General features: G+C 35.9%; 1 protein-coding gene across 3 annotated transcripts in view; it reads left to right on the top strand.

The window, feature by feature from the left end:
• The first annotated feature begins 7,239 nt into the window (after positions 1-7,239).
• The window catches only part of LOC135083887 (uncharacterized), a 32,844-nt gene continuing 17,885 nt past the window's right edge, over positions 7,240-22,198 (top strand). For 2 of the 3 annotated variants that reach the window (XM_063978639.1, XM_063978637.1), the window contains exons 1-4: positions 9,825-9,919; positions 17,279-17,441; positions 21,039-21,205; positions 21,666-21,809. In XM_063978639.1, the coding sequence (XP_063834709.1) occupies positions 17,286-17,441; positions 21,039-21,205; positions 21,666-21,809 (467 nt within the window). In that variant the 5' untranslated portion in view covers positions 9,825-9,919; positions 17,279-17,285. Of the gene's footprint in view, positions 7,308-9,824; positions 9,920-17,278; positions 17,442-21,038; positions 21,206-21,665; positions 21,810-22,198 lie in introns of those variants that run through there. The other variant, XM_063978638.1, reaches the window with a different exon arrangement.

Here is a 22,198-nt window from a genome sequence, read left to right as displayed (position 1 = left end):
GTTATCATTTGACAGTTCATAACGTACGATTATTTATTCCATCAAACGCTTTGTTTAACGAATTTTATCATACGTTATGAACGGTCAAATTACAATTGTTTTACACAATTCCACCTCAGAACTAGAACTAGTGAGTTCATTAAACATTAATTCATAGAACTGATCATCATAAAATAATTTTAATATTACTATCTATCTTTTAACGAATAAAAAAATATTCACTGAGTAGGTACCTATATCTTACTCTATTCGCAAAATGAAATTCTAAAGACTCCATTCTGTTTTTAGAGAAAAATCTATCACTCGACTTAAGATCCAATTTCTAATATTACTCAACCAACCAACGCTTACGGCCGATGGGGCAGCAAGTTTCTGGAGTGGAGGCCGCGTACCGGAAAAGGCAGCGTGGGACGTCCACCCACAAGGTGGACCGACGACATCATAAAGGTAGCAGGAAGGCGCTGGACGCAGGCCGCTATCAACCGGGCAACATGGAAAGCATTGGGGGAGGCCCATGTTCAGCAGTGGATGTCCTATGGCTGAGATGAATATGATGATGATGAACTAACGCTTTAAAGGTCCAATCTTAAAGGTTCAAAATAGCACCTATTACGACTGATTAAGGTTGATGTGCAGTCTTCCGTACTGAGTAAAGGTCGTCACCTCACCAATCAACCTGTTGGTAAACAACCCTAGATTGCGGTCGCTTCCTCGTCCTGAACTGTTGCATATTCACGGTATACTGCGACGGATTAGTCTTAATACTTTCATTGGCAAAATTAAAATTGTTTTATCCTTAGAAACTATAAATATACTTGGCCAATTACATACCCATTACTCGTACATCATCATTCGATCGTTTAATATTATTAAAGTAAATGCGAAAGTAGCTCTGTCAACGTCTTACCTTTTCACAATAAAACCATTGGACCAATTTAGATGAAACTTGTAATAGAAGTAAATTAAAGCAAGAAACAGTTTTTATCCACATTTTGAAAGGAAAACACGTGAGCGATTAATCCTTCAAGGCCCGCGAATCTAGACACAATAGATAATCAATTGTTATGGCATTAATGTATGCCGTCTGGGACTTTAAAGGTTAAATCTTAGTGACAGACTAAAATTTAGGCGGGCAAAGCCGCGGAAACCAGTAGTGATAGACATTCTCAGAATTGGCGCCAGCCTGCCAAGTGTCGTAATGTAAGTACATTACTTAAACTGACTCCATGGAGAATAAAAAACAGATGCTAAGCTGACGTAGCAACAAATAACAACCATTATCAAGATACATTTAGTAAAACATCATCCTAAACAAATTTTACATAACATTTAGAAGTTATTTCACGATACATTTTAGAAATCTTCGCAATTAGGCTAAGTCCTGAATTAAAATTAGGCATTCCCAAAGTTATCTTTAATAGGCAGTGAAATTTACAAACGGCCCGACTAAATTTGCTTTTAAAACTGACAATTAGGGCTCTTATAAATCACACTAAACACTAAAAACATAATTATGTACCTACATTTTGTAATTAGTAATATTTTGAGACGAGCAGCAAATATCTCATCTGAAAAGATATTTAAACAGCGACATCTTATCTTTTGAATTGAAAAAACCTATTTTCGTTTCTCGTTAGGTAATAATATTGCATTTTTCATACATAAAAATACATACAAACTAGTAGTATTGTGAATACACGTCGTTTTCTGCATGTCAACCATCCCTAACCTCGTCTAAAGGTAGGTACGTCATAGAAATACCTACATAGAAACCAGTCCAAACACGCGACGTTCGCTGCTGCTGCGAGATGGTTACGAAATTATGACTTTAATGACAGTGAAATTAAATTCGATGAAAATTCACTAAATAACACTCTATTAAATTAGGAGGTTAATAAAATTAGCCAATGATCAAGCGCAATGAGTTGCAGTATATTTACTGCAGACATCCGGCTTAAGACTATCCCCTCTGTTGCTGGAAAAACGTTACGGAACAAAGCTACACAAGCACCTTTAAGTTCTTCACAGTAAAGTTGATATTCGGATTCTTCTGGCGCTTAATCATAGTAGGTGTTATGCAATATTTGGATGTTTTTCGGTCAGTGTTGCAAATATTATGCGGGACACGTCATCTCGGTCATCTGGTGAAAGGTTAATGAACCTAATCCGGTTTTAGTGGGCCGAATGTTGTTTTGTTTCATACAGTACAGTGAAAAGTGGTATTTTAATCCTCATTTCTCATATTTTTCGTTGAAAGCTATGACTAATGCACTTTTCATATCGTTTATAACGCAAAGTTATAAAGTAACTTTCTGACAAGAAACAAAAAAACTCACAATACAATACTGTCGCTATTGAACTCGTTAAGCGATCTGAACCAAGTTTAGTTTTAACTGAATTAAACAATATCAAGTTTTAAACTAGTTAAGCCCATAATATAGTATTAAAATTAGTCGCATTTAGTGTCAGTGATAAAATTGGCACTAAATCTGAAAATATTCTTATCTGCTATCATCAACATCAGAATCTTTCGTCTCCACTGCAGGACCCTGACCCCCTTTAACTTACCAGGGGCATATGAAGGATTTAGCCTATACTCCCCACGCTGGCCAGACGGTTTGAAGAGACCTGATATTCGCATATTAATTTGTCTGAGGCTGATTGAGGCTGACAATAGTGACTGAGTTTCTTGCGCTTCTTCTTCTCAGCATTGGCCCATTTATTGTCCTGAAGCAGTGGTAGGGTTAATACTGGGACGTATAAAAGTGCTTTTTTAAAGCCTTTTTGCAGAAATTAATGAGTTTTATGAGTTTTTTTATTCTTCATCGCCTTTTACGACAGCCATGGAAAAGATTCCCATTAGGCATTAATATCAAATATTAGTACCTCTGAATGATCCGCTTGCTTTACCAGAGTTAATGTACTTAGAAATAGACAGCCTTCTTCGTTTTGCGATTTGTTCAACAACTTCCAAGAAACAGTTATCTGAAGAAAGATTTTAAAAAGAGGAAAATATCAAACGTAGACGAGATTCTCCGAAACCGTCCTTCTTAAGAGTAGCAATAATTTAAGCGGATAGACAAATTATAAATCTCATTAGCAAGAATTCGTCCTAAAGCTTTGAAATTAGATCAATGGTTTTAATGAATATATCTACGAAGTTAGACAAAATTAGTGCGAAAGCGAACTGTGTCTGTATGTCTGTTACACCTTCACGCCTAAACCACAAGAATCGATTTCAATGAAATTTGGTACAGCGATAGTTTGAGTCCCAGGAAAGATTTTTTATCCCAGTTTGTCAAACAGGGACGCGCGAGAAAAAGTTTTTCTGTGACAGACAAAATTTCACGCTAGTGAATCAAAACAGATATTTTCAAAGGAATCCAAAGCGCATTCAAAGACGATTGCCATACCTTAGAATTTTCCTTACCTTACCTCAGAATTCATTCGAGGTATTCCTCGAAGTGCACCCATTTTCAAAGAGGCGCTTCTAAGAAATTCATAAGAAGAAAGGAAAACCAGTTTTGCTTTGTGATGTCTGGTATCATCAGCTGCTTCTTCTCAGCACTGGCCCGTTTATTGCCCCGAAGTATTGTTAAGATTATAATAATACTGGAAAAGCAACCATGAAAAATGTTGCGAAAACGGGTTTTCACGCGTACGAAGTCGCGGGCACAGCTAGTACTTAGTAAAATAAAAGCACTAACTGTATTCCAAAAAAATAACGGTTTCTTCTACCAAATAGTCCAATATTTTTCGAATGGAGTTCAGTAATGAAATGATCAAGTACCAATAATTGAATTTTCCATGAAACTTTAAGTCACTTAGCTCTTAAAATAAAGTAAGAGCAATCATTGATTTTAAAATTAAAACCAATCTAGAATTTTTTCCACAAGAACTAGAAAACTTTTGAAGCATAAAAATCTCGATTGTGAGCTAAAAAAGGTAATTTAGAGTGCTAATAAATTGGCCTTTTTATTTGGATAGCTAGATTGGATGCAGGAAGGCGAAATGAATTGTTCACTAATGATTTTTCAATGAATGATGGTGCAGATGCATTCTCGATGCGATAAAAATTGTTGAATGAATAGAAAAATTCCGATGGTCGTAGAATTTCAATATAACTGCAGAATGCTTTGCAAAAAATGAGGATATTAGTCGATCGTCTTTCTCATAATTATTAACTAGAAAATGAAAGAGATAGATCCAAATAATTTTCAGTTTTACTTGAGCCTCGAGTAAAATAGTTCCGCTGTGGTTGAGTTGAGGATTTCGGATAAAGCTCGCTTCCACCTTTAGCTTGATCATCATTTTACATCAGATGAGAATGCAAAAGATTCATTGTTGTGGTGACCTTGAAAAATTCCCAAAAATTTAATTGTAGGTCATGCAAAATTTTCTTGATAAAGCAGCTTTGAGAACTAATAAAGTTCCAGCTTTAATATTAGCATCCCCAATCATAATTGCGACGGTTAATAAACTAATGCTCACTAGCTTTTGCCCGCGGTTTCACCCACGTGAAATTTAGTTGGTCACAGATCATCATATAATATGATTATAGCCTATATGTTATTCTGGGTTATAAACAATAATACTGTAAAGTTTCATCAAGATCCGTTCAGTAGTTTTTGCGTGAAAGAGTAACAAACATCCAGACATCCAAACTTTCGCAGTAGGATTAGTAGGATAGGATAATAGAATAATTTTCAGTTAGTTCTTTAGAGATATTTCGAGTACTTCCGAGTGTTACGTGTCGACAGACGATACTAAATGAAAGGGACAAGACTCAGACGCTATTGTGTTTGAGGAAGAAGGAAATGGCTCAAATGTGGGTCAGAAGATATACGATTTCTCTTGTACATAGACTACCTAGATAGGTAGAGCAGAAAGCATTAAATGGCACCATTATGTAGCTGATTTAGGTGCTACTTTGGAACAAGAAAATGCCATAATAATATGTATAGTTCTTGCAACTCACGAAGACGAGTGAGCTTTACTTGTGTGTGTACATGTACATGCATATAACGATAGTGTAATGTCTGTCAAAACTTTTGAAAAACGATCAGTAGCGAGCCACCACACATGTGAAGCTCAAATGAGTTTCGTGAATTGAAACAACCATATTAGCGACTGACTCGTAGTTTTAGCGAATTGACGTCCACTGCTGGACAAAGGCCTCCCCCAAGGATTTCCACAACGACTGGTCCTGCGTTGTCGGCATCCAGGTATTTTCCGCGATCTTCACTAGATCGTCGGTTCACTTAGTGTCTTTAAGTAGTACTGCATAGGAGTTTTCATTGATGGATGCTCTAACGAAAAATATTGTTTGTCTTCAAATGGAAATGCTAGATGAAGAAGCAAGAGGAGGAGGAGGCTAAAGTCCACCAGAAAACCATCATAGACTGAATGATGATTATGATGATGATGATGATGACGATGATCCTCAAATATAACTTGCTATGGGACTTAAATATAACTTTCCCCACAATTACCAGAGCGATTAGTCAATTAGATCTAGATATTGGTTCCGCTGGGAAAGTCCAAACGTAACAAAATATACCCTGAAACTACAATGGCAACATCACAAAGTGGATAAGCCAGAAATTGTAGACATTTTAAAAACAAATTATCCAACCAAGTGTACCAACCAACAACCAGTTTTTTAGCTAGGTACTGAACATTACTAATGCGATACATTCAGCCAATTAGGCAGTACAGTCATCGTCAAATAGTTTGTGACACCCAAAGGGGCCAAAAAAGTTGATAACACACTTATTCCAATTGTTACAAAGACGTGTTGCGAACTTTTAGGCTGCTTTGGGTTGGTTGGTTTGCTAACTGTACCTTCTTTATCTAAGAGCACTTCTCAGCTGATATGTTGACCCTAAGTGGTAATAGGGCAAGGTATATGGGACGTGTCCTTAAGGAAGCGTATGTTCAGCATAGCAGTAGACATCGTATGACAGAAAATAATGATGATGATAATGATGATAAGTGCCCTAAAAGGGGTTTAAATATAAATATTAATAAATAGTTTGAGTTATTACTACACACGATAGAAAAAGACAACATAATGTATTCAAACAAGTATCAACTCTTGGCAAAATTCTTAGACAAAAATCACTATCAAACTGGGTATTTCCAAGTTTCAATCAAATTGCTATAACTCAATCATTTCGACACAAGACCCTCGGGAATACCTCAAGATCTCCCTGAACTGGATTATGCAAGCAACACCAGGATCTAAACTTATGTGCAATAGCGCTACGGTAGGGTGGAGGCGGCTTTTATAGCTGACGTTAACGACTGAAAATGGTGGGTGAGTATTGCATGTCGATTTTTTGGTGAGTATGATGGGTGAGTATTTTTCAGGTTGATTTTTTGGGTGTTTTAATTGTATTTTAAATATTTATGGAAAATAACTAGGTATTTTATGTCCGTTTGGGTTTTGTTAACGTAGTGGAAAATAACACGCATTCACTTTTAGGCTTTTATTAAGTATACAATTTGAATAAACCTTTAAAATATAATGGCTAATATTAAAAAAACATTTGAATAACTTCGGCCATTTTCTTGATAATATTTCGTTGAGAATAATTCGAAAAGTTCTTAAAAAAAGAATAAGAATATAAAAATATTAAGTGGTGGATTCATTTCCACATTTACAATGACAATAAACATTTTCTTGGTTATTTGAATTGATGATGAATGTCCTCTACTTTTGCTATTCTCTCAAATTTACCATCTTATATTAGTCGACTAATCTAAAAATCGTTAAATATTTTATTAAATAGTCCACTTCCATACTTTGCAACTTCGAAAACGTCAGCTGGGGTATCCCAAATTGCGTTAAACTCATTCAGTCTCAAACTCTATTGCATTAACTACTTAAAACTTACCTTATTACCTGCAACTGAAAGCTTATTTTCCCTTAATACCTTCTCTCCAAAAGCCGGTAACCGTTTTACTTATACACACGTCAATACGCCATTCTAAAATGTGTCTTAAGGTTAAGTTTTAAGATTGATTTTAGATTGTATTTTTTCTTAAGGCTTAGTCGGATCGCTGCAAATCTGCCATCAATGGTTTTGCAAGTTTGAATCCTAAGAAGTTTAAATCTAAAGTTGAAAATGCTTTGGCGTTTATTCGCAAAGTAAACCCAATACAATACGGATCCAAGCAGTTTATGCAATTCTTATATTGTTATTATATAAGCTTGTTTTCTGTCTGTGTGTCCATTCTAGTTTAAAGTGTTCAGTGCATTGAACGTGAACTGGGTTTTTATTGTTTATTAATTCATTAATTAGGTAAGTGTTAATTAATGGCATAACTTAAAATATAACTGAGTGGTCGTCATTTCTTATTAATAAAAGTGTCAAAATTGAAACTAAAAGAAAGTGAATTGCATTCGATATGTCATATCAAATGTGCAAGTTTGACAGGTCATTAATAATTCAAACATATCATTAATAATAAACTGTGTAAATACGTTTAAAGCTTAAGGTTCGGTGAGTTTAAATGAAATTCTAATATGAATATTCTTTATTAAAAGAAGTTCATTAAAGCGACAAATATTTCCACTTCTCATTCCCACCGCTGCAACTCCTGTGTAGCCAGGAGTTGCTGCTTGACCGAATTCTAAGGCTGGGTTGCACCATCTTACTTTAACTTTGAGAAACGTCAAAAATCTGTCAAACTCCATACAAAAAGCAACGGTTATCGTTATAGTTACGGTAAAATGTAGGTGGTGCAACTCAGCCTAAGTCTATGAAGATAGTTCTGACTTGTTACTTAACAGCAGTCATCAACTTTGATGTGTGTTTTTTTTTTTCAATTGTGTTTAAATCCTAGTTTGTATAAAAAGTGCTGATGTTTTGATATCTGAGGCACTCTGAGGTTTGCTACTAGTACTACACAATGTAGAAATTTCCTAAGATTCATTATTATTTTAAATCTGAAATATTTTTTTCATATCTTGATTGTGAATAAAGATCTTGAAATGTAGATTGATCCCTCTACTGCACGTAATCCCATAAAAATGTCAGGTCTCGCTTCATTGGAAAAGTTTGTTAAAATTGACGCGTACGCGCAGTAACATCCCAAGTTAAATCAACAAAAAACCGTCCAATTCCAAAGAATCTCATTTTAAACTGCTCTCATAACTCCGAGCAATTTTCAACAAAATTGCTAAAAACAAAACGGATTGGATGTACGTGGTTCTACTGACTAACACGGAGAAAGTGGCCGGTGTCCTTACGGGGGCAGCCGTTTTTTGGGTCACGGACCGTGGATCTGAGTCATCGTGGACGTGACATAACGAGTGAGCTCACTTGTGGAGCAATGAGCGAACACATGACGTGTGAAGTCACTCGTGGAGTGAAAGACAAGTGCAATGCTGAATAAATTTTAAGCAACAATGGTTGTTTACAAAAAACAGTGATTCTCATTTTCGTGAAACTTTTAAGAGATTTTTCATGTGTTTAGACATAGTTATTTAATTTTTAGCGAAACAGCGTATGCAGTGTCTAAGTAGCAATCACCCGGCAAGCGAAAGGTCCTGGGTTCGATTCCCGCCGTAGGGAGTTCGATTTTTTGAGAGTCTTCAATAAATTGCGTGATCTTAAAAAGTTTATTGACCTTCTGTTAACTTCTTCAACCACAAGAGTCGAATTGGTCGCCATGGCTGATGATTAATCATCATCATTTCTTCATCAATCTTAGTGATCTGAGTCAGCTGTTGAAGAGAATCTTTAGCAAAGAACAACTAACGCCTATTGGAGAAAAACTGACTTACATAAAAGCTCCATACGTAATTTTTAAATTGCCACATCCATTCATCTTCTAAGGTCTGTAATACCTACTCCACTAATGTCCTATTGTTCAAACTAGTCACGTATCTGGACGAATACGTAAATATAATATAGTTTTGGTTAAGAAAAAACTCTATTATGTACTTAGCTGAAGACCCTTTCAAATTGTTTCTAGGATTAAAGTAATTACTTTTTGGTTAATGTAAAATTATTTTATTCATCATTCGTGCTGCAAATCTCAATTATAATATTGAATTAATTACATAGTTTAAATATTTATTTTGCGCCGTTAAATTCAAAATGAGATTGGTTTATTTAAGCAGCGTACGTGACTACTATGTAATTTGTGACTCTAGATTACTTTAGATTTAAAATATCTCCTTCAAATAAGTAAATGATTTGCGTAAATTTTACATAATATAGGTACATCCAACTTACCCTTGGTTTACTTACATGAAAAGTCATCGGAATCAATTATTACCTATCCGAAATTTTGCTTCTGGATTCGACCAAACAAGAGTAAATATCAAATCTCAGAATAAATCGTCAGTTTTGACATAATTCCTGGTATTCCTGGTTTTGACATAATGAAATATTATTTCCCATACTGAAACTGTCAATCTGCCAGTTATACCAGGAATTATTCTCGGATAAAAGTTTGGTTGAATCGGGCCTAAGTATGATACCTATTAGAAATTGACTGATTTGATTTTGAAAGTTTTCGAGTACCTACCTAAAATTTGACCGGTGTTACTGGTACCGGCATATTTATTTAATAATTTACATAATACACATAACAAGTACAACATTCCATAGTACACACGTAAGTAATAAGAGCGACTTCTGTGTTGTGTTACTGTTATATTTAATCTACCGTTATGTATGTGATAAGAAAAAAATCTAACAACATCAACTTGAACTACCTATTCGCAATTGCCTATCCATCCATATCGAAGAGCGAACTAACCCAAATTTTGCGTCAAAACCGTTATACCGACGTTTACGCTGCGATCGCGCAGTCTTGACGCGCTCGCTCGACCGCCATGTTGTTTCAACGCGTGTATAGAACTGTCTTCTATAATATCCGTTGTAATCTAGTGTTTTGACTTGTAAGTTTATGGCATTATTGGATTATCTAACACAAGGAAGCGATTGTGGTATTGTGCTGCTGCTAGCCACTTTCTATTGGAGTTGTACTAAATGTAGTGCATTTAATTTTGTTTAGGGATGTGCAACGTGCTGTGATTGTTTTGTGTTTTCCCACTTTGTAAACAATAACAAGATACTTAGCCTGAGTTGCTCCACCTTACTTTAACCGTAACCATAACCGGTGTTTTCTGTATGGAGTCAAGACAGACTTGACTTTTGTTATTGTTAAAGTAAGATGATGCAACCCAGTCTGAATGTGATTTGGTTAATTTCGTCTCTATGTAAATAAAAGAGAAGCATTTAAACAATAATAAGTTTATAAATACAATCAATTTGACGGTATAATAATAAACATACAATTAAAAACAATAACAATCCAAATACTGAAGTCGAAAAATACAAAAAAAATATAATAAATAACTTATTTACTACTTTATAACACTTGATGAAATAAAAAGCAATGAAAATGCAATCAATGAAGAAAATATAAAAAATAAATTGAAATTGTTACATACATTATAGGAAGTAGTGCATAATTTATAAGAAAGTAAACTCAATTTACAGATTTTGTACGCATTTACTGTTTTTTATTGACTCTACATTTCATTCAAGATCTTTATTACAATCACAATACGGTTGAGTGTTCTTTAGATGTCACAGTTATTGGATCACGACACTTCCGCAGTAGTAGCATTTTAATCAGTAGACTTATTTTGAAATGAAATATACAAGATGGACGGGATTTACAATTATTTTTATTTGTAAACTAAAGGCCCCCGTGGATCCCGTTTTACCCCCTTGGGGGTGGAGTCTCGTAAAATCCTTTCTTAGCGGATGCCTACGTCATATCATCTACCTGCATGCCAAATTTCAACCTGATCCGTCCAGTGATTTGGGCTGTGCGTTGATAGATCACTATGTCAGTCAGTCACCTTTGAGTTATACATATTAAAATTATACTAGTCAACATCGATTTTCATGCCTTAAAGACACAGATCAACTATTCTTAAATGGACACATTTTTGTCCTAAAATATTACGATGTTTATATTCCATCTTTCTGGGTCAATATCTGGATCTTCTTCTTTCTTCTTCGTCTTTTGGGCTTAGGTTACCTTATAACTTTTTTTCACTATAAATCTGTAACCAACAAATTAATAAATATTTTATAGATAGATTTTTAGCAAACTTGTACACACATTCTGCACATACAGTGTGAGTCTTGATAAAGTTCACATAATTATGAAAATATGTGAAATTAGACCTAAAGAGTAAAGACCCTCTCAGATATTTTTTGTCATCCTTCGATAAAAGTGGGTCTAGTGTCATCCATTTCCATATGTGCACTTTTTAACAAGACTCACACTGTATAGAGTTATTCAATGAGTCATATTATGGGAAGCGATGTTACTCTATCAACATCTATTACCTCAATACAAGAAAGTATAGCAAAAAACGGCAAAATACCTTCACCGTACATTGAACACGATGGCATACATGTGATAGTAGTAAAATATGGCATCTATTTGCTATTTTCTGAGGTGTTTCCTTGAGGTCATAAAATAAGGTTCGAGGAAGCATAAGTAATATAATACGTGACATAAAAATAAGGAAATAGTGAGGGATGGAGTTACTGTTGTTTTAGCTTGTTTGATGTCCGAGAAGTAATATTATTCGGGCTTTTGGAGATATCTTCTTTCTTTTTCTTCTTTTTTCTTTTCTTTTCTGAATATAAAAGGAGAAACTGACTGACTGACTGACATATCAACGCACAGCCTAAACGGCTAAACGTAGGCACTTGAAATTTGGAAGGGACGTAGCTTAGGTACCGTAGAGGTGCACTAAGAAAGGAATTCCCGAAATTCCCACGGGAACGGGAATTAGCGGGAAAATCTTTTTGTATGAAAAATCTAAACCGTTTAAGTTAGACGCTTGAAATTTGGCATGCAGGTACCTTAGTAAACTTAAAGCTTAGTTACAACAGGATATTGCAAAATTCCCACGGGAACGGGAGTTAGCGGGAAAAAACATTTGTATGAAAAACTCTAAACCGCGTAAGATAGATGAAGGGGGTAAAACGGGATCCACGCGTACGAAGTCGCGGGCGGCCGCTAGTAGTACATTATATGTTATTTCATTCTAGCAAAAGAGTTTAACCTCAATATTTGCAAAATACACGATAGAAGAAGCTTGATATAAGAGAAGCGTACTCTTATGGACTGTACAAAAGCCTTTCCAGTTCCAGTTATGTAGTTTTGATTTATTGATTGATTTTATATGCCTCTTTGGTCCAATGGAAAGAAATTGACATTCCTAACTGCTCTAAGTTCGATTCCAGATGGCAAAGTGAAAAAAAAGATTTGCTTGCTAATTCCCTTCCTCTTCTAGGATCAAAAGAAAGAAAGAAAGAAGAAATTATAACCCTAATGTCAACTTATTAAAGCAAATATCTTCTGTTGTACCAATCAAACTAAAATAGCTTCTGAAGTATAAGAAGTATTAGTTCTTCAAGAGACTAGAGCTCTAGTAGAGCTGGAAAATTATTCTATTCTCAAAAGGACCTGCGCTTAAGCCGGTCCGATTAATCCATGTCACACGTCATTAGAGTCACGCCAAGTCTGACCCAAAGTCGTCACAGCCAAAAAGCTAATTCCTTACCATCTAAGGCTAAGAACTCGCGGCGCGATTTTCACCCGCGCCAGAGGCGGTTGTGGAATTGCGGTTTTATTTCAAAACTCACGGGAGCGGTTATTTGCGCGGTTATCGGCGCGAGCTAAGTCACTGGTACAAAATGGTCGCCCGCCAATCGGGCGGTTTTCGCGCGGGCAACCATTTTGTCCGACTTAAAAACACCGATTACAACCGCGCCCGCTGCGGGCGAAAACCGCGTCGTGATTTTGTGCATTAGTTTTTACTTAAGTAAGTATCTGCATTCTACAGAAGCTGCGGGCCAGCAACCGCCGCGGGCGCAGGTGAAAATCGCGCCATGAGTTCTTAGCCTAAGACTCGCGCGACATGTGTAAGGAATATTCGGGAATCGCTCGAGCGGCAGAATGGATGTGGGGACATTTGTCCTCTGCCCCGTAAAGAATCGCTTGGAATCCGGGCGCTGAACCTGTCTTTTCCTTTTTCCTATGAATGGCAGAGGCTTTTATATTAAACTAGCTTTTGCCCGCGGCTTCACCCGCGTGGAATTTTGTCTGCTACAGAAAACCTTTATCGCGCGCGTCCCTGTTTCAAAACCCGGGATAAAAACTATCCTATGTCCTTTCCCGGGACTCAAACTATCTCTATACCAAATTTCATCAAAATCGGTTCAGTGGTTTAGGCGTGAAAGCAAGACAGACAGAGTTACTTTCGCATTTATAATATTAGTATAGATGTTGGTAGGTTTGTAGATCATTACCCGACTTATATGCGGCTTAACTCACAACAAAAACAGTTTTTAAAATATGACCTAATAATACTACACAAAATGCTAAAATATTTAATTTTCTGTGACGTCATTGAATTCGTAATCGACAGCACATCAGTATACATTTTTTGATGCAAAATAGCACTTAATACAACTACTTGAGAAACCACAGTATTCAGCCCAATGTGTCATAATGCGTACATTGAGGAGTGAGAAAAATCAATAACATGCGTACGACTTTTTGGAGGGTTCTTTTCAGATACATACTATTTTTATGTCAGATATCTTTTATAGGTAATAGGAACACTAGGAACTAGTAGTAGTGTGATGGAACTAAGATTTTTATAAGAAAGAGAGAGAGAGATGAGGGAACGACCGTGTATATTTGTAGAGCGACAGATAAATATGTATAAACAAAAGTGTTTAAAAGTCACATTCAAGTATTGCTATAAGAATATACAAATTCAGATTTTTACAAAATTAACTGTTGAATTTAAACCAGCTTGTTTCCATAAATGTCATTAATAACACAATCAATGACATGCCCAGGTTATTTGAATAAGAAAGAGACGTTCCACAAAATTCCGGGAAAGACAAAAATTATGTAACAGTGTAACTCAGTTATCGTATAAATTCGTTACCTTTGAGAATTTTTCTTTGACATGCCTAGTGATGTCCAGCTGCAGGTTTAAATATTTTCCTGAAAATATTCGTTTGGTACACCACTATTAAAAGAAAATGTTTTATTAACTGAGTTTTTGCGAAAAGCCTGGATAAAAATACATTAAAATTAAAAATAATTAGGTAATCTCAAGTTTACAGTAAGAAAATACTGGTAAGGGTGTGACTGAATGGGATTTTTTCCAAATCCTTGGGGAAGACCTTTGCCAGCAATGGATGTAATTGTCCTGTGCATACGCCTAATTTTACAGACGTCAAAAAACCATATCAAGGAAAAATATAAAAGGTTTTTTCATCTAAATAAACGAGAACTTGTGGTGTTATTGTGCCATACATTATCAGGATAACATGATTATAGCAATGTTTGAATTTAATTCACGGTTTTGATGAGGCCACAGTGTAGTGGTGATGTTCGAAGCGATCGTAAACATATGGAAATTGAAATCAACATCGTATAGACCTAGTTGTAAGATATTTTTAAGCTTATTAAAATAAAAAATAAATTATCAACTTTTAAGAAAGTTGATGTAATATTCTTTTTGATCACCTTTTATTATAGTTTTTTGTAACAAAATATCTATTTTTGTTAAAGTTACCATATTTAGTTTTGAACCTTCTTCTCGCTTGACATACAAAACCTATATCAAAATATTGTCAATGCAAACAAAGGCCCATCTCTACGTTGCGTCCCCGAGGTGCCCAAACAGGCTGTATTTATCTTTTCTCGTGACCTATATATGACTATTATACAGGGTATAATTAATTATTGATAGGTTGATAACAACTCAAATCATGTCTTAAAGATTAGTCTTTGCGAATAAAATTGTGATAACATTAATTTTAATTTTTCATCTTTTATTTTTTGTGGCATAGGACACTTCATTTTGAGGAAGCACACATTATTTATTGCTGTATTAAAGAGATAGTAAGTTAGTAAGTCAGCACACTGAGGAGTGGAAAAAATGAATAAAAACGACTTCAATTTCCTGGATATAAAGACTAATGATATTGAATCCGGGACAGCAGGTACCATAATGGAAAAACGACATCGTAAAAGATTGTACAAATAACAAAAACGCGTACAATCTTTTAGCCGTGTAGCTCGCATATAAATTAAATCGTTGTAACTAAGTTCCTTGCGCTGCTTCTTCTCACCACTAGCCTACTATATTTTCCTGAAGCAGGTTGGATTAAAATTATACGAAGAAGTGTTTAAGCGCTTTATAAAAAGCCCTATTGCAAAAAAAATATGGCTTAATGATCTCAGTTTGCTTTTAAAGCTCACGTCAACCTTTGTCGAACACCCTGTATTTATACGTCATTATTGATCCTCCTGAGACTCCCAAGTATGTTGTTCTGAATAGATAATATAACAACTGTCTACAGTGTTTTTGCGCACGGGTTATGCATAGCTTATTTTTATTGCTTTATAACCTAGAAACAAGAATAACAACAAAAAATTGTTCTGAATTTGCTTTTATGTGTAAAAAATAGAAAAATTCATAACAATGAATGTATGAAACATGAACATAGAGATGATGTAATTTGTTGCCAAATATTTGTTTTCTGTCTTTCTTTCATTCTTTCTAATTATTAAAACATAACAAACATCCATTTAAGATTCATTCTCACAAGAGAAAAATTAAAATAGAGTCCAAATATTTATTAAAAATGAAAAGTTCTAATTTCCTGTCATGTTCCATAGAAGATTTTTTTCATAAAAATCTAACCCTATCATGCTTTTAGTATACTGGCCTTGGTTACGTCATTTCTCAAATCCCACTATATTTTGATGAAAGCGTGCCCCTTGTTCTTGCGAATAAGCCCCCATAATTATTTATAAATATATCCCAATGAGAATGTGACGGCATCTTGAGAGACATTCTACTATGAAGATGAAAAATTCAAATCGCTATAACTTCTTAAAAAGCAAATATTTTCGATTTGTAATCGCACTTTTTTATATACATTTGCTTATATAATCAGAATATAATAAGTAAAATCCATGCGCAAAAAAAAAAAAATTTTTGTTGACCGGTGTAATTTATACATTGTCTGTTGAATTTATATTCGAAAAGGTGTTTACGTAGGACGGATAACTGGATTTATTATATCAATTGTACTCGTAGCTCCGCTCGTCTGGTTTCGGTTTGTTAAGTAAAGACTTCATCATACAAAACGCTTGGAATATTTCTTATTATACAAAGCTGTTCTTTATCTTACAAATATTATGAACTAGCTTTCCGCCCGCGGCTTCGCCCGCGTGGTTTGTTATTCCAAGTCTGATTCTTTTTTGTTATACCACGTTTTATAGTGACTGACGTTTCATGTCAAATCACACGGGAATGCTGCCGAACGGGATAAAAAGTATCCTATGTCCTTCTCCTGGCTCTAAACTATCTCCCTGACAATTTTCAGCTAAATCGGTTCAGGCGTTCTTGAGTTATAAGTGGAGTAACTAACACGACTTTATTTTATATATATAGATTTCCCACCCGATTCTGTTAGACTGAAAGATTAAAAAATTAAAGGGTGTTAAAAAAACTCATAATAATGTCGCGATGAGACCCGATATTTCGTAGATTTTAAAACTCTTTTTAACAAGACTGAAAAGCCTTTGGCCTGCATCTGACCTGATGGAAAGTGAATCCCGTAATCCTCAACCACAGAAAGAAAGAAAGAAATAAAGAAAAAATATTTATTTGATACTAAATGATGTGATGACTAAATGACTACCTTACCTCTAACTACAGAAATACAACGACATTATTATGGCCACAGACTTGGGAATTAGCCAGGCGGCCTAAGAACAAGCTCTACCATTAACCAAACGGGACTATTTCCACCTCACGTTCCCACCGCTGCAACGCCTATGTAGCCAGGATCTATAGCTTAACCGCCATTAAAAATCCAACCAGTGAAGATCAAGTTTGTCCCGGGGGAAAGCTAAACTGTCATTAGACCCGCAATGAAATTAATCAGAAGAACATAGGAGGAATACTAAGGCTGAGTTGCACCATCTAACTTTAACATACGTCAAAAATCTGTCACTCCATACAAAAAGCGCCGATCGTTAAAGTTACGGTCAAAGTAAGGTGGTGCAACTCAGCCTAAGTTAAGGTTAACCAAAGCGAGAAGAAGAAAAAATATCCCCCATGTTTGAATTGGGTAGTTTATTTACAGCTTAAACAACATTATTTTAATACCTAATAATTTATTTACAGGTGAACAATGCTGCATCAAGCTCGATGGCTGATGCTGCTCATAGCAGCCGCCCTAGCACTGCAGTCGAGTGGCGAGGGCGGTATTCGGCTGCCCGACCAGCCGCCCAAGGAAGAGACTGAGGGACGCTCGTTAAACTTCGGGAATGACGACCGCAGTCGATCGGTGAGTCATCATCATCATCATCATCATCAGATCATTAATTAGTCTCCACTGCAGGAGCACGACCATCTCTATCATCATCATCATTTCAGCCACAGGACGTCCACTGCTGAACATAGGCCTCCCCCAATGACTTCCACATCGCACGGTTGGTAGCTTTATCAGGTCGTCGGTCCACCTTGTGAGTGGACGTCTCACGCTGCGTTTTCCGGTACGAGACCTCCACTCTAGAACCTTGCTGCCCCATCGGCCGTCAGTTCTGCGTACTATGTGCGCTGCCCATTGCCACAGTCCCAGTTCTTGAGTGGCGACTACGGGCTGGAAGACGTAGTGTGGGCAGGTATCTCACTAGGTAGTAACAATCTTTGAACTTGTTCTCGGAGGTTTATCTCACAAAACTCTATTTTAGAATTAAATTATGTAACATTTTCTAGCCGGCTACATAAGATTCCATTCTGATAAATAATTGCTTAAATCGTCTCTAGAATGATAATATTCCTTTTCTCTAGCGATGTTAAGATTCTTCAGACAAAATTGAATCTAAAATTATTAAAATACCATTACTAGAATAGGTAGGACTATTTAACGAATTCAAATTTGAATAAAGGTGCCCAAATTAGGTTGTTTTACTTGACAAAGCTTCATTTCAAAGTCAATATTACGACCATTTCATCAAAGGTCTATGTGAACTTTCGAAGGGTCACAGTCTAGCTAGCTATTAAGACGTCTGTTAGGTTGGACTTCTGTTAGTTTCCTTTGACTGTATAGTTTGGTTAACAATTGCGCTGGCTCAATTAAGGTGAGCAAAATAAATTGTATTTCACAACTTGCTATCCTACTATTTTACAATTAAATCAATTTATAGTTATAGCAATTTAACTATATTATTATTATTTAACTATTAAACAAAGTCACGAGTTGACGTCCAAAAGTCAATCTAGAAATTGAAATGATGAATTTTAATTTATGTGACGGGTCTGGGTGTTTTCTATGTATAATATGTATGTATTTACAAAAAAAAATTTAGTATGTATATATATCCGTTGTCTAGTACCCATAGTACAAGGTTTGCTTAGTTTGGGGCTAGCGGCGCAGTGTAAAACGTCCTAGGATATTTATTTATTAGTATTATTTATTTATTAACATTACCCTTAATGGATACGAAGGAAAATACAAATAGTTGTATTTCCCAGTTTATGTTAATGCGAGATAAGAAAATTCTCATTAAGTACAACTCGTTGTTACAAAAACGATAGCTCTTTGATAAAAAATAAACTATGTAACGTTGAACGTGCATCTGATATTTTATTCACAATGTTTACATGGTTTCAAAGCCGTAATAAGCTTTTGCATCTTCTTTTTTAATTATGGGTGGAGAGTTAATTAATAATAATTAATTAGATATTCTTTTCTGCTGTAAGCGGCTAATGAAATGGTTTTAACTTTACTTTGGTAAATCATGGCATTATTTATGTATAGATAAATTCCCATTTTGTACAGATAAACGGACTAGAAAGACGTTATCTAGTCCCAAAGTAAGCAAAGATTTTGCTTTAAGTACCAGATTTTAAAATTAAATATAGCTAGAATTAGAAAAAATATTATGTTTATGCAATTACGTGGGTCACAAACCCAAGGCAGTATTATATTCTATATTTCTATTATATTTTATATATTGTTCTTATTTGCATAGTTTGGGACTAAGGCTGGTTTTAGTGTCACGCGGACCGTCCGGTGCGGACCCGCTCCGCACGGCCAATCTGTATGAACTTCTAGGGAGCGTTTTAGAGTAATGCGGTCCGGAGGAACCGCTCGCTCCCTAGATTTCAATACAGATCGGCTGTGCAGAGCGATCCGCACTGACAGTCCGCGTGACACTAAAACCAGCCTAAAAGCGCAGTGTAAATTGTCCAAGGATTAAGATCCATCAATGTATGATATGTACCTACAATTGCAATAAACTAATTTGATTTGATTTGATTTGAAGGATATTTATTTATTTACTGAAATCGGCAATACAAAATAACCTTTCAAAACCCTTTAGCAGCAATTAAAAAGCAAAATTGAGTTGAGATAGGTCTCTTTAACAAATATTTTTGCTGTAGAACTACGTATTAATTAATTGAACGTCTTAATTGGAAGTACCATTCAAGCAAAACAAACCTTCTAGTTGTAGACAGTAAACAATTTATTGTTCTGCAACCAAAGAAACAGACCTTTCGAGGTGGTACAGACTGTTCATTCATCAATTACTTAATTGAACAATGTTTTCGTTTGTTGAAACGTTTTCAAAAGCTGAAACAACAGTTTCAGTTCTAGTAGACACTGAGAATAAAACGCGATAAAAGCTTGGAAATTTTTCACGACGCTTTGTTTTGGTTCTGATGAAAATAACCAACCCTAGTTATGTCATTGTGTTAGCTTAATACATACATACTAATGATTATGGATTGGAACAGCTATATGTAAATGCACATTGTCAATTAGGTACACAAATAAAATTAGATCACTTTTGTGTTGTTACGTTGTATTAATAAAGTGCTTTATAATGTAGTACGTACCTTTTTAAATTTTACTAATAATACAAATGTGTAAGTTTTGTTGGGGTAAAACCTATCAAGCTTAAAAACTCTTAAAAAATTTAGTTGAGGTTTGTTATACCTAGAGATAATTTCGCCTGTATTCACAAACATTACTATGAGGTCTCATAGTGCGCGTGGCCGCACAGGGTAACACAATAACCAATCACATAGCTTTATTCAACGCTATGCGTTCGATTTGCTGCTTCACTTAAGCAAGAATCGTTTTTTTTCCGAAGAATATGAGGACACGCATGCGATAGACTTTCTCTCACAGACCGAAATTCTAGCAAGTGAAACCGCAGGCAAAAGCTTGTAAACAAATAAATTGAGAGCGACAATGGAAATTTTGGACAGAAAATTGCGGCGACGTGTTGCCAACCATCTTATACATTTTTGAGAAATAGCCATCACTTTTTTCATCAGGTGGATGAAAGGCTCACGTACTATACTACTTTATCTTTGGAAAAGGTTTCCTAGGTAACCTTCAGGTCCCTAGGCAAATTGCCCACGGCTTGAGTCCTAATGACAAATAATTTAGACATGACACGAAAAGATTGTAAGCTAGTTAGGTATTGGTTGTCCATCACTCTGTTCATCTGATTGGTTGGGTCTTATTGGTGATGAAGCTGTAGATCCTGGTGTATGCAGTAGTTACAGTGGTGAGAGTAAGAGAAATAGATCCATATCAGTAAAATATCAACTACATACAGTTCCTAAAGCTCATTTCAGTGTGATTATCAGGTCATTTTTACTGTAAAACCAGCTGATGTTTATCCGCAAGCATACATACTTTTTGGTACTGCAAAAGTATTTTTATTTATATTTTATTTCCTTCTCAGCTTAGTTTCTTTTGTCAAGTATCTTTTTTAATAAACTGAATAGTTCTAAAGATAGTAGTAGTAGGTTATAAATATCAACGTAAAATAACACCTCGTCCTACGACTATTACTCCAATGTCCATCATAAAGTGGGGTTACTGCTTTGGCTGCTAGAATAACTTACTTTGTTTCTCTTCCAGCCCCAAGCCCAAGGTCGTGGACTTCTGGACTGGATCGGGCTAGGCGAAGACCAGGATCCGTACATCCAGCAGGCTACCCAGCAGTGTATCAACGGAGACCTGGCAGACTGCTTCAAGGCTCAAGCCTTGAGGTCCTTCGACGACTTCTTTGATAAGCAGGCTTACCAGTAAGTACAGTTCAAGCTCTTTTATTTGCTATATTCTAAATGATTTATCATAGCAAAAGTCATTACGCGCGAGACGATTCGTGATGTCTCTCGAAAACAGCTGGTAGACATGGATTAGAAGCGAGATGGGTTTGTGATTCTTCAGTAAGGTCTTATCACCTACGAGATGGGTCTGTAATTCTTCAGTTAGGTTTTCCCCTTTCTTGAAGAAGAGCACCACCGCGCTTCTCTTCCATGCCTCTGGCGTTGTTCCCTGGAGTAAGACGGAGTTAAATAGTCTCTGAAGGACTTTCCGATCCCTGGAGAGAAAAAGAGTTTTATTTTTAATAAATAATTAATTCTTGGCCTGAGGAAAAAAATACACTATGGGTTGATTATGGGCAGGACTTGGTCCAACTTCCATACATGAATTGGCACTGTCCTTTTTAATTCTAATTAATTTCCTTTTCTCGTTCCCCAGGTTATCAGACAACGCGTTGCTCGTCAAAGTGGAGTCGCAAGCGAGAGCACTAGTCCACGAACCCCCGACGCTTAGCTCCCAACCCAGGAGCGAGGATTCCGATTGGGATGCCCTGGTCAAGTTCGGGATGAGGAAGATCGAACGGTAAGTCATTGTCAGGGTGTCCCTTTAAGCGCTCGTTCTCACGGCAATCCGGTAATGCAGGGTCCTGCAAAAAAAATTCTACAGCCAAAATGCAACATTTATTCTAGCTATCCGCGACTTCGCTAGCGTGGAATTTTGTCTGTCACAGAAAAACTTTATGGCACGCGTCCCTGTTTCAAAAACCGAGATAAAAACTATCCTATGTCCTTTCCCTAGACTCAAACTATCTCTATGCCAAATTTCATCAAAATTAGTTCAGAGGTTTAGGCATGAAAGCAAGACAGACAGACAGACAGACAAGAGTTACTTTCGCATTTATAATATTAGTATAGATAATCTAGGATCTAGAGTGAGGGAAGACTGAAATTGCTCCATCGACAGTGGTTTCA

The sequence above is a fragment of the Ostrinia nubilalis genome, chromosome 24 (assembly GCF_963855985.1).
Source record: "Ostrinia nubilalis chromosome 24, ilOstNubi1.1, whole genome shotgun sequence".
Lineage (NCBI taxonomy): Eukaryota > Metazoa > Arthropoda > Insecta > Lepidoptera > Crambidae > Ostrinia > Ostrinia nubilalis.
The sequence above is the reverse complement of the archived record's forward strand: the minus strand, read 5'-3'. Positions and strand labels throughout refer to the sequence as shown.